A 14,106-nucleotide genomic window follows, 5' to 3' on the forward strand; every position below is an offset into this window, starting at 1 on the left:
TCAAACTTCATCATGACGTTTAGTAGCAAGAGAAACGATTTTTGGATATCAGGAATATATACATTATTGTGATGTAACGAAATATTTACAGTGCTTTCAGTAAAGTAATCAATTAGTAATAAATTATTTATTAAAACTTTCCTCAGTAGAATCATCATATTTTTCTAATTCCTTCACACATATGTGGTCATGTGATCACCAAGGGGTCAAGATTCACGTAGACAAGAAAGGTTAGGTAATATTTGTTAACCCAAATGACTCCATGGTATGTTTAGGTAGTTAATGTAAAGATAACATTGCATTGACTACTTACACAAATGTACGCGTGATAAAAGATTACGTAAACTGTCATCAGATAAGAACGCTGATAATACTATTACATAATAGATCTTTCTTTAGCAGCTGTTTGAAAATAACTAATATAAAAGGTGTTCAAATTTCATATGTTCAGTTTCGTATTTGAAAGTAGTCTGAAACATCATGTCCAGTAGAGGAAGTAAACGTCGAAAGATCCTGAGCTTCCTGCTTTTGCAGATATGTTTGTGGGCTGATGTAACTTCTGTATCCCGTGCAATACCTTCTAAGCCCCATATCGTCTTTATTCTGGCTGATGATTTAGGTAAAAGATGTTATCTTAAAATTTTGAACTTTATGGGACTGAATTATTGTTCACTAAATGCTTATCATCATATAATAAGATATATAATTTTAACGCAAGCTACTTTATCTATTTAAAAGTAATAAACAAAAGAATTCAAATATATCATTAAATTTCTTCATACAATAATCAATGACTGACTAAAGTACACAGTTCTTGAGAATTTCCACACTTTATTATAATTTGGATTAAAGGATAACCTGCCCAAAACAAATTGTAATACTGTAAATGGTTTCCTATAACAAAAATATAAAAAAAATTATTTAACCTCTAATATCCCACGCCTTTTTGAAAGGATGGCATGATGTGTCGTGGCATAACCGAAAGGCTTTGACACCAAATCTGGAAGAACTAGCCAATGAGGGCATAATCTTGGATCAGTCCTACGTTCAACCTCTATGCACTCCTACACGTTCGGCTCTTCTTACAGGGAGGTATCCTTTCACGATTGGCAGACAGGTGAGCATAAAGTAAATTAAGAGATAATTTCTTCATGATTGTCATCCTTCCTTCTAGTTTCATTTTTACATGTAAACCAGCAGCATAGATGGCTTATTTAGAGTTTTAGACGCAGAGGGTTTGAACCCATACTTAAGTAGTGCCTGCCCTCATTGTTATTATTATTATTATTATTATTATTATTATTATTATTATTATTATTATTATTAGCTAAGCTACAACGTTAGTTGGAAAAGCAGGATGCTGTAAGCACCAGGGCTCCAACAGGGAAAAATAGCCCGGTGAGGAAACAAAATAATGAAATAAATAAGCTACATGACAAGTAATGAACAACCAAAATAAATCACTTTTAAGAACAGTAACGAAAAATATATCTATCATAAATAAACTATAAAAAAAAATTATATCAGCCTGTTCCACATAAAAACATTCGCTGCAAGTTTGAACTCAAAATGTATTGCTGCTGGATCAGAAGTTTGACTTAGGTATAAAATGTGAACCATAATATCTTATTTTCTTTTTTGTCAGTGTGAAAAACTTATGATTGAAACTCATCCTTTCCTTGAAGTCTACTGAGCACAGAATAAGTATTGCTAGATCCTTCTCTCTGGTTACGGTTCATTTTCCTTTTGCCTACACACACACACACACACCAAATAGTCTGGCCTATTCTTTACATTTTCTCCTCTGCCTCATATACCTGACAACACTGAGATTATCAAACAATTCTTCTTACTGCACTGTAATTGTCTTTGTAAGGGTAGAAGAGACTTTAGCTATGGTAAGCAGCTCTTCTAGGAGAAGGACACTCCAAAATCAAACCATTGGTCTCCAGTCTTATGTAGTGCCCTAACCTCTGTACTATGGTCTTACACAGTCTTGGGTTAGAGTTCTCTTGCTTGAGGGTGCACTCGAGCACTATTCTATCTCAATTATCTTCCTCTTGTTTTGTTAAAGGTTTTATCGTTTATATAGGAGATATTTATTTTAATGTTGTTGCTCTTCTTAAAATATTTCATTTTTCTTCGTTTCCTTTCCTCACTGAGCTATTTTCCCTGTTGGAGCCCCTGGGTTTATAGCATCCTGCGTTTCCAACATGGGTTGTAGCTTAACAAATAATAATAATAATAATAATAATAATAATAATAATAATAATAATAATAATAATAATAGTATTGGCCTGTATCCCTGGTAAGGAATATTTGCCTAAAACCGTCCTAATGACCCCATGGACTAAAAAATACCGATGACAAATTTATCTCTGGCTTTCCACCAACCAGAAACTCTTAAAACGATCAAAGGTTCAAATTAACTTTATTAGTAGATAGAATTCAGAATACAAGGATGAAATATTGTTATAAACCTTTCTTTGAACCTTTCTCATGTAGTTTTTTATCTCCTTAATTTTTTCGCACAGGGCTATTTTTTCCTATTAAAGCCCTTGTGTTCACATCCTCCTTCTTTTCCAACTAGGGATGTAGATTAGCTAATAATAATAATAATAATAATAATAATAATAATAATAAATAATAATTACTACTACTACTACTACTACTACTAATAATAATAATAATAATAATAATATTAGAAGGCGCCAGAACACCTCCTTTTCTGAAAAAATTTAAGTTGGAACATTCTGTGGCCATTTATAAAGTACGATGATCTTGCAGACCTGATCTTCTCCCTTATGTAAAAATAGGATTCTTCTTCCAGAATCTTCTACAATATTACACTATGTGCAGTGATATTTGAAATTGTTTTTTTTTTTTTTTTTTTTTTTTTTTTTTGGCATTGATATTGCCTAATACTATATTTTGGCATTTCTGGTCCGTAAAACAGTAATTGAACTAGTGTATTTTGAAATTCCGAAAAAAAAAACATTAGAATTACGATTGCATGAAATAATAGTTACATATATCAAATAGTCGACATGTCCGCCAAGATCATACAAAATTATTGATTTTACAAAAAAGTTAAAGAAAATAAACCCACTTAACGAAAATACCGAGCTAAAACACTTTTGAAAATACTCAAACTGAACTTTGTCGATGAAAATAAAAGAAAAATAAGCAATAAACTAACAATTAAATAAAAAAATTAATTATTAACGTATGTAAGGTATACAAGCATCATTGTAAAACAAATTTCCTTTTCCATCCAGCATGATGTATTGCACGGAAGTCAACCAACAGGACTTACATTGAATGCTACTCTTTTACCACAAGCGCTGAAGGAAATTGGGTACTCTACGCATGTAGTAGGAAAGTAAGTTTGAGCTGGGTACTCTACGCAAGTAGTAAGAAAGCGAGTATTCTACTCATGTAGGAAATGAAGTCTGAGCTGGGTACTCTACGCATATAGTAAGAAAGTTAGTTTGAGCTGAGAACTCTACGCATGTAGTAAGAAAGTGAGTTGGAACTCTATGCATGTAGTAAGAAAGTGAGTTTGAGCTGGGAACTCTACGCATGTAGAGAGAAAGTGAGTTGAGCTGGGAACTCTATGCATGTAGTGAGAAAGTGAGTTTGAGCTGGGAACTCTACGCATGTAGTGAGAAAGTGAGTTTGAGCTGGGAACTACGCATGTAGTGAGAAAGTGAGTTTGAGCTGGGAACTCTACGCATGTAGTAAGAAAGTGAGTTTGAGCTGGGTACTCTACGCATGTAGTAAGAAAGTTAGTTTGAGCTAGGTCCTCTACTCATGTAGGAAAGAGTTTGAGCTGGGTACTCTACCAAGTAGCAAGAAAGTAACTGGGCTGGGTATCGATAATACCATCAGATATCAAGACCAGGCGTCCAAGAAGGGAAGGCACCCGTTGTCCTGGTGTCCCAGAGTAAATCTAAGAACTTAACTCCTCAGATGTCTTACAAAGTTCATCAATACATTCGGCAGAGGGGCTTTCATAAAGATGTTGAAAACGTAGCGAACGTATCTATCTGGGCGATTTATATGTGGAAAATCACGCTCTTAGACGACACCCACATCGAAGATGGCAAAAAGAATGCCCAAATATAGATAACTGCATCCACCAAAAAAAAGACTGTGATGTACTAAAAAAAAAATTAAATATCTCAAGTATTCTTTCACCTCACTCGCCTAGCTACCTGCGGTTCTTGGCAGTGAAAGAAGATGCTATCTTTACGCTCCATGGACCCTTATTTGTCAATTTCCTCCTTTACATGCGACTGATTCTCCATATCCTTCATTTGTCACTGAAATATATGTACATCACTGTATGCTATAAGGATGACATTGTTCAAAATATCTCAGAGTCAAGATGCCGGAACCAACTTTGAGGCTGAAGCAGACATTTCCACAAACGTACATAGCAAGAAAGGAATTCTTAGCAGGAAATGCAGAAGATAGATAATCCTGATCAAGAAATATAAGTCTTATAGCTAATGTTACATAAAAAAAACACTGAAATGCCATTCACAAGAATTTATCAAAATATCATAATAATTGCATTGCTTTTCGAAGAACAAGTTAACCCCATATGCCAAATGCTCACGTTTCAAGTCATTTCCTGAGGTAATATATATATATATATATATATATATATATATATATATATATATATATATATATATATATATATATATATATACATACTATAGATATATACATACTATAGATATATACATTATATATATATATATATATATATATATATATATATATATATATATATATATATATATGTATATTATATATTCATATACATGTGTACAAAATAAGTCTGGCAAGCATTTCTGCATATAATCCCATGTGGAGTGTATGACCTCTGTTAATCAGTCTCATCTTGAAAAGTTGGAAGGAACAGTGCAAAGTCCTGAGAATCACACCTGCCTTTTCCCTGGGATTAACTCTCACATTATATCAGTCCTTCAAAAATTACACAACTATTTTGGCTTAAGAGATGATATTGAAGGACAAAGACGTAACCGTTCTATAGCTTTAGATTTTATAAACTGAAATGAATATTGCGGAGTCTCTTATTTTGAAAAGAATAATTAATTGGGTGTGATTTTAACAACATGGAAGGTGACTGCAAAAGCAGGTTGGTATGTTTTCTTCCTCTTTTGTTTTACATTGCTCAACTAACTTAAGTATCTATCTATACACAAAGGGAAATTTTCTTACATTTGATTCTTAACAAAATACTGTAAGGTACTGTGGGCGGAAAACATACAATGTGTAATATATTCTCGAGGATAAAGCGGGGATTCTAGCTATAAGGGAAAACTAAAACGAAAAGAAGACCGAATCTTTATAGCATGGAAAACGCATTAAGACGCGAAGAGTGTCATAAGACTTTCAAAGAATTCCCCAGAGTTATGTCATGACGTCGGATGTGAGTGGCAGACAAACACAAATCCTTTATTACGATTTTAACTAAAATAGGAAATTTTACTTGAAGAATAAAGATAAATAAGTAACCATACATATTTATGATCCTCACAAGCAATAAGACACATTATTGTATAATGAAACTGATAAATATGGATTTCTCCTTCATTCTGTGACACTGACATCAGCAAATATGCGTGTGACAAACGAGCCTTTAGTAATTGTCTATAACTATACTTTTTAGAGAATTTATTACACCGTATACGAGTATTTCTATTAAAATATATTGAAACAGACAAGCCTCATTTGACCTTCGGAAGAATACTAATGAAATCCCGATGCCATTACTTTTAGATGGCACTTGGGGTTCTGCCACTGGGATTACACCCCAAACTACAGAGGATTTGACACATTCTTTGGTTATTACAATGGAGGAGAGGACCACTATGTTCACTCAGTTGGAAAGAATGGGAACATGGCATTCAATGAAGGTAGGTATACCTTATATAAAATAATGAATGCAATGCTATCATAAATTAATTCCTGATATTTACAAAATTTCTAGCTTCTGCTTTTGAGTTTTTAGCACTGCATATTTCAAATGGTTTTCGGTATTAAAACACTTCCATAAAAATTGTGATAAATTCCATCTACCTTTTCATTGTTCTATAATCTTATGGAGTGCCATAGCCTCTGCACCATGGTCTTCCACTGTCTTGGGTTAGAGTTCTCTTGCTTGAGGGTACACTCAGGCACACTGTTCTATCCTATATCTTATTTCTCTTCCTCTTGTTTTGTTAAAGTTTTTATAGTTTATAAAGTGATTTATTTTAATGTTGTTGCTCTTCTTAGAATATTTCATTTTTCCTTGTTCCCTTTCCTCACTGAACTATTTTCCTTGTTGGAGCCCCTGGACTTAAAGCATCCTGCTTTTCCACTAGGTTTGTAGCTTAGCAAGTAATAATAATAATAATCAGCAATATCTGAGAATTTTAGACTATATTAAGATCAATGGGCGTCTATAACTAATAAGCCAAGGTTACTAATAAAAGTTTCCCAAGGAGGATATTGCATAATTAATGCTTTTATGGCAATGATATGCCACCACAGAACTGTAATTGTAAATTCATCCATATCACAGGACTTATAAATAAATGGCTAGAAATAGTTCTTTCCAACTCAAATGTGATATGGGTACTGTCAAAAACTAAGTCATGCATCCAAATTAGCCCATCCCACAAAGTCTATTAACAGAAATACAAAGGAGCGTTATTCATTTTTCATATGGGGACAAACGTATGTTTTAGATTTTACCTTATATGTAAAATCATCATTGAGTAACAATTTGGACTAAAGAGTTTTCATCGGGAAATTTGAACCAGACTGGCTTTTAATAAGGGGGAAACCAAGAATACAGTTTGAGAACTCATTCCTTCAAGAAAGTGGCGTTGCCTTACTTAATCCATTTCATAGGCTACACTATTGCAATAATAAGAGTGAGTATAACAACGAAATCTCTCTGACCTCTCCGATGCATGTCGTATCGTTTTAGGTGAGCAAGGCTATGGATACGATTTCAGGAGAAATGTAGATCCTGATTTTAGCGTCAACGGAACTTACGATACGGTAAGAAATTTAACGGAACTTATGATTAAGTAATTATATCTTAATATTAACATAATGCTCAAGTTGCAAGTAGATAGATACCCACATAACTGGATTAAAAGCGTACCAGATGCTTGTGTAAGTGTAGCCAAGTTATATCTAAGTTGCAAGTGGATAGATACACACAACTTGACTAAAAGTGTACTAGATGTTTATGTTCAAGTGTAGCCAAGACTTGGAGGTATAAGAAGTATGGGAAATATCAATAAAAATAAAAACTATTGTACAAAAACCAACTAATAAAATAATGTAAGATTATCAGACCTGGAGAGAACAAGTAAATAAATAACTTAAAATTATTAGACAATTGGAAACAAAACTCAGAAGTGAATTCAGCTAACTTGTAACGCCAAAGTAACTAAATCCACCAAAAATCAGCTTAACTCAAGATATAGTAACCGGAGAGAAAACCTGAGTGGAGGGCCCATCCCTATAAAAAGCAAATAATAATAATAATAATAATAATAATAATAATAATAATAATAATATCTTCAACTAAAAGGGAGGACTGACGCAGACATATTATAGAAAAGGAGTTAAAGGAGTAAAGGCTTCTTCGTTGACGGGGTGACAATTATCTAAAGCCCCTATTACACTTATCCGGTTTCCTACGGCGCCGTCGGTCGCAATGCTTGCATATGTTCAAATCGGAGCGTGTGATAGCAAATCGGCCGTATGAAAGCTCAACCATGGCCGACCGGATGAACTTTTGCCAGTACTAAAGTTGGCCGGACGGCCGTCATACGTCAGGACTGAGGACGTAGCGTGTAATTGCTCACCATATGGTATGACATCAGTCTGAGTGGCTGAAGGACGCTCATGTTGACTATTTGCTTCTCTCATGCAAGAGTCCTTTTTTTCTATTAAAGGTGATACCTGACTTAAGAGTTCCAAATATGTGTCATTGTGTCGTGATCCATTCGCATGTAGGTAAACCAGTCATCTTTTTCTAGTGGTAGTTCCTTCATTATGTTAACATGAGAGTATTTTTGTCGTTTATGCAGCCATTGTTAGAACCAAATCTTCCTTTTTCTTTTTTTCACCTTTAAGTAGCACGCTAGAGCAATAGGAGCGAGAATGACGTCGAGATAAGACATGTAACTCCTCCACCACAAACAGTGCCACCCTGACCCACTTGCCTCCGGCCGTTCAAATACGTGTAATAGCTCTAGCCGTAAGCCAAAATTTTCCTACGGGGCCGTAGGCCAGGTTGGCCATATTAAACCGGATACATGTAATAGGGGCTTTAGATAGCAATGACCTAAAAATCATTCAGCTTATATAAAAAAAAAATCCTAAAACAACAAAAAGACAATTCTTCAATGCCTTAAAGAACCAATGTAAGTATTGAAAAAAAATATTGAAACTGTCCAGTTGATTCTAATTACAACCTGAATTCCATTTGTACAAACGTAAACCATGCGCCCAGGAGTTTCATTTTTCGATTTTGAGTGGAGGAAGGGATATATTGATTAACTCATGAATAGTGTGTGTGTGTGTGTGTGTGTGAGAGAGAGAGAGAGAGAGAGAGAGAGAGAGAGAGAGAGAGAGAGAGAGAGAGAGAGAGAGGGCGTCTCTAGTTTTACACGAGGGGGAGAGGTCTAGTTTTACACATAAGGCAAAAACTAATGATACATCAAAATATGTCAACAGTATCCTATCAATCGTTAAATTTCAAAGAACTTATATAAAATCAACCATTGTAAAAGAGAGGAAAGTAGTTAGAAGGAATGCTAGCTACAATAACAGTTTAATTGGATGTAGCTATATTAGAAAACTATTTATTATAACCTTGCAATGTTTATTATCTAATCTAATGTCCTAATATTTTCTCACACTAAAAACTAACCACATAACTCTACAGTTTATTGTATCTTTTTCTCTCTTCTTACTTCCACATATATACCTATTATTTCATGAAAGGTAAGATGGTTAAATCTAAGTCTTTGTCTCTGGATCAATAATAATGCACTAGTGATAAAACATGAATACTAACACTAATCAATCTTATAATTTCTATCATTACCATCATCATCATTATTATAATCAACATCATTATTGCACCGTTACCAATGAAGTCTTTCGAACCACATAGAAAAACTGAAGTTTCCATCTTCCAGGAGGTTTTTTCTTCTCATATCGAGGATCTCTTGTCCACAAGGAATCCAGAGGACCCAATGTTCCTGTACTTTGCCCTTCAGAGTATTCACACTCCTTTGCAAGTTCCGGAAAATTACAGGGAACCTTTCAAGTACATAGGAGACGAGGAAAGGGAAATTGTACTGGGTAAGAAATAGATAGGTTTATTCTCCACATTTTTTTCATTTACAATTCATTACACCATTTTAGCCCTAACACTGACAGTTGATATGTATATATACTGTATATGAGTAAAAAAAAACATTCTCTCATAGATCTTATAAAATATGTAGATTTAATCTACATATAAAAAAATTAAAACTAATACGCCAGTTAATTGGGTTGCTCAAAATTGGCCCAAATATTTTCCTGGGAAAACAATCATATTTCATTGTTTATTCGAAATAGTTAAACCATACTAATTTTGGCGTTGATTGTCCTTTGAGCGAAGTCACTTTCAATAAAGTATTTTTCAGCTAAACCAATTGAACGAAATTAATTTAAACCGATGTTTTAAGAGCGAATGTTAAACTTGGCAATTTAATACTCTTAATTTTTATTAAAAATAAAAAAAATATGCTAAGATATCTCGCTCATGGGTTGCCAGAGTCGTTAGCCATAGGTTTTTATATATTGTTTCTTAGGGTCTCATGTCAAGTAATGTCAGCCCAAAAATTTCCAAGAGCAACCAAAATCGAATCAGCATCCCTTCTATATAACAATGATTAGGGTCCATTTCAAATAATACTTCATCCTGATTCAAGAGTGCTAAGTAGTAATTCACTATTCAGGTTATACTTTCAATTAGGTTTGAAATGAAACACCTTCTCCAGCTATGTCGTGGGCGATGGACGATGCCGTTGGTCGAGTAGTAAATGCCCTGAAGGAAACGGGTCACTTTAACAACTCCATCATTATTTTCAGTTCTGACGTAAGTATCAAATATAGATCATGCAAAAGTATACCTATTTTTTTAGGGAGGGGGGGGGGTCAATTTGTGAAATGTTTAGCTTTCAATCTTCAATCATCTTCATTTATGAAGGTACTTAGGGTACCCTGACATTTGCACGACTTTTTGCCACGAATTTGTCGTGGCAGGTCGTGACATTTTGTGGCACGAACTGGAAGATCAAAAAAAAAAAATTACCTCAGAATCACAGCTGACCTGTCCACATTGACTCGAACTGGCACGATGAGTTCACGCATAGTTTGCGCACTTCCCGCATCGTCCCAACGAGTTCACGAACAGTTCACGACCCGGTCACGAAATTTTGTCTTGACCAAAATTTTGAACATTTCAAAATTTTCGTCATGACATGCCACGATGTCACGACGGGTTTACGAACACTTCACGCCAGTTCACGACGAGTTCACGCCGGTTCACGACTCAATGAGTGCCACAAATTCGTGCAAGTGTCAGCCTGGCTTTAGACATTATAAACAAGTGCCTACTGATATACTGAACACCCTCCCCCTCTTATGCTGTAATTTGAATGGTGAAATTCCTAACAATAAGTATATTTACTTCTAAAAGAATGGAGGTCACGAAAGCGGTGCCAACAACTGGCCTCTTCGAGGAGCAAAGCGTTCCCTCTGGGAGGGAGGGACAAGAGCTGCTGGGTTCATCCACTCTCCTCTCTTGCCAAAGACAGGATTCGTCTCCAACACGAAAGTTCCTACACGGTTCTTCTCCTTTTTTCCTTATTTTTTTTTTTCATATCGAACTCAAAGTTATTCCTCAATTTCATGAACAGCAAAATCATGCCTTTTGTCATTGTTAAAAAACTGGGCCTCAAGCAAAAGACAATTGCCTTAATCTTTCTGCACAACCAGACAACGATTGGTCTTCTTAACAGCATTAAAACTTTAACCAACTTCCTTTATGAATAAACTAGAAACTCTAGAAAATAAATTATAATGGCATTCAAACATAAATAGTAATTCTACATCTCAGTGCTGAAGGAAATCTTAGCAGGAGTACACTATACCAAAATAATGCACTAAGATGTTCAGTTAACAAAAATTCTGGACAAGAATTTACATGGATAAATTTATACTTTATATAAAAATTGGCAATTACAAATGTTTACTAAATAAACTACTGCACTCACTATAACAGTAATAAAGAGTCACTTTTTCTACTTTGAAGGAATTTCCATAATAAGACATTAATACTAGCAGACATGTTTTTGTCTATTCAATGACCATTATTTTAGAAAACTTATCACTTAAGAATTGGTTTTAAATATACAAAATTGTTCCCTTACAAAGCTAACTTTGATCCTCTTGGAAGGCTTATGCATGTTACAGACTGGTATGCAACCTTGGTTGGCTTAGCAGGCGGTACCATCCCTGAAAATACCGATGGCTTTGACCAATGGGAGGCTCTCACCTCAGGATCACCATCGCCAAGGACATCCTTCATTTATAACATCGATAATTTCATAGATCCACATAATGAAACCCAGCTCAATGCGGCTCTCAGGTAACGGACAATTTTATTCTTGAGTTCTCCATATACTTTTCTCCTATTAGTTACGTGTGGTGGCCGATGTGGTAACGTCCCTGACTGGTGAACGCCACACTGGGGTTTGAGTCCCGCTCAAACTCGTTAGTTTTTTCGTACGCTGCAACCTCACCATCTTTGTGAGCTAAGGATGGGGAGTTTGGGGGAGCCTATATGTCTATCTGCTGAGTCATCCGCAGCCATTGCCTGGCCCTCCCTGGTCCTAGCTTGGGTGGGGCGCTGATTATACATATATATGGTCAGTCTTTAGGGCATTGCCTCTCGCTTGCCTATGCCATTCAAGAGTGGCCTTTAAAACCTTTAAAATATGTTTTGATCAAGTGAATGACAAATGATGACGTGACCCACTGACACCATTTCAGGAAGGGCGACTACAAGATGATAATAGGAAATCCAGGAGAAGGTTCCTGGACCTTCCCTCCGGAGGGGCTCGACACAGAAGGAAATTCCCTCCATGATCACAACGCTCCAAGCGGTGATGATCTCCCTCGAGGAATTAAACTCTTTAACGTCATAGGTAAGAAGAGAGATGAACAGAAAGGGGAGGGGCGCTGATTGCATGCCGGGGTGTAGGCAAAACAACTATGGAGTTATATATCAGTAAACATTATCATCAAGGTTTAATACATAATATATGAACTTATTTCATTTAGTAGTCTGACTTCATAACTTCATAGTTTTGTTTCACTAGAATTCTTTGTAATTAATTTCCTTTTTCTATCACTCAATCCCTTGCAATTTGGGAAAATAACTAATTGGCAACATCATTGAGATTTGCTGTTGAAAAGGACATAACATGACTGACTTCGTAATTGTTTTCTTAATAAGAAATTTCATTCACTAGAAAAATCAAAACCCAGAAAATATGTTCACAATGCTTCAAGTAATGGAAGTCCCAGAGTGACAGGAAAGAAATGTTAACAAATTACCTTAAAATAACCATTTAAGAAATCGAAAACTATCCTATTGGAAGTCTTTTATAAATTAATTTTATAAGTATACAATAGAAACATTTGGCCTAACAAATATTACCACGTGAATCTCAAACCCTTGGCGATCATATGACCAAAGCACAAAATTTGTGTAAAGGAATTTGAAAAAATAATGTATATATTCCTGAAATCCAGAAATCATTTCTCTTACTGCTAAACCTCACGATGAAGTTTAAATTCATTTATAATCTGCAGTCATACATCTACTTGAAATAGAAAAGATTACTAATAGTATTCATGAATGTTCTACCTGATTCTCCAAAAACTTAGAATACTTCTTGCTTATGATAATATCCTGGTTCCAAATTTTGTTCTGCATGCAGTGTTTAACTTTTGTTAATATTAATTTCGTTTATGCTTGAGAGAGAGAGAGAGAGAGAGAGAGAGAGAGAGAGAGAGAGAGAGAGAGAGAGAGAGAGAGAGAGAGAGAGAGATTCACTGGAACTAACATTGTTAACAGATGACCCAGAGGAGAGAGAGAACATCGCAGAATCACATCAGGATGTCGTTGAAGATATGTTGGTTGACTTTCAAAGCGAACTACTCCGACTGGTCCCAGCAGATCTTCCACCAGACGACCCTAAAAGCAACCCCAAGTACTTTGGGGGCGTCTGGAGCCCCGGATGGTGCCAAGTCTAACAGAGAACACAACAACATTACCCTTCCTTGCTTGAATATTCCTCGAAAACTCAAAATCATTGATGGAAGGTACAAGTACACAAACACAAGAAAAAATTAAAATCATACATGATGCTCCAGAGTTTTTTTTTTCTTACATTAATATGTAATCATAATATATATATATATATATATATATATATATATATATATATATATATATATATATATATCAAAATAAGCCATGTATAATTCCTTAACATCTGGATTCTCTCGATACCTCGGGATCAGAGACCCCAGGGGAAATCAACTCAAAAGATCTTTGAGTTGAATCATAATATTTAAGCATCTGTACCATGGTCTTCCACTGTTTTGGGTTAGAGTTTGGAGTGTCCTTCTCCTAGAAGATCTGCTTACCATAGCTAGAGTCTCTTCTACCCTTACCAAGAGGAAAGTGGCCATTGAACCCATGGGCTGGTAAAGGATTAAGCTGCCAGTCTCTTTAGCCTCTACATATACTTAATACCAAACTACCTCAGAAACATTTGAAAGCAAAATAAATAGCGCTAATAAACTACCCCGAAATTGGGTGTACGTATAACAGAAAAATCCTATTACAAATGAAAGAATCAGAAAGGTTTGGAACGACGAATCTGAATTCAAAACTGCAAGCAAAGCACCAAAACCTGTATCTTTTGGGAA

The 14,106-nt window shown here is 35.2% G+C and overlaps 1 protein-coding gene across 1 annotated transcript; it reads left to right on the top strand.

Moving 5' to 3' along the window:
* The first annotated feature begins 444 nt into the window (after positions 1 to 444).
* LOC137623063 (arylsulfatase B-like) lies at positions 445 to 13,540 on the top strand. The gene is made up of 11 exons (XM_068353703.1): positions 445 to 619; positions 954 to 1,117; positions 3,279 to 3,382; positions 5,818 to 5,954; positions 7,016 to 7,089; positions 9,249 to 9,414; positions 10,101 to 10,198; positions 10,802 to 10,935; positions 11,561 to 11,752; positions 12,157 to 12,311; positions 13,247 to 13,540. The coding sequence occupies exons 1-11, from the start codon at positions 481 to 483 to the stop codon at positions 13,423 to 13,425; spliced, it is 1,542 nt and encodes a 513-aa protein (XP_068209804.1). The 5' UTR covers positions 445 to 480; the 3' UTR covers positions 13,426 to 13,540.
* Positions 13,541 to 14,106: the final 566 nt, after the last annotated feature.

This window comes from Palaemon carinicauda, chromosome 30 (genome assembly GCF_036898095.1).
Source record: "Palaemon carinicauda isolate YSFRI2023 chromosome 30, ASM3689809v2, whole genome shotgun sequence".
Classification (NCBI taxonomy): Eukaryota; Metazoa; Arthropoda; class Malacostraca; order Decapoda; family Palaemonidae; genus Palaemon; species Palaemon carinicauda.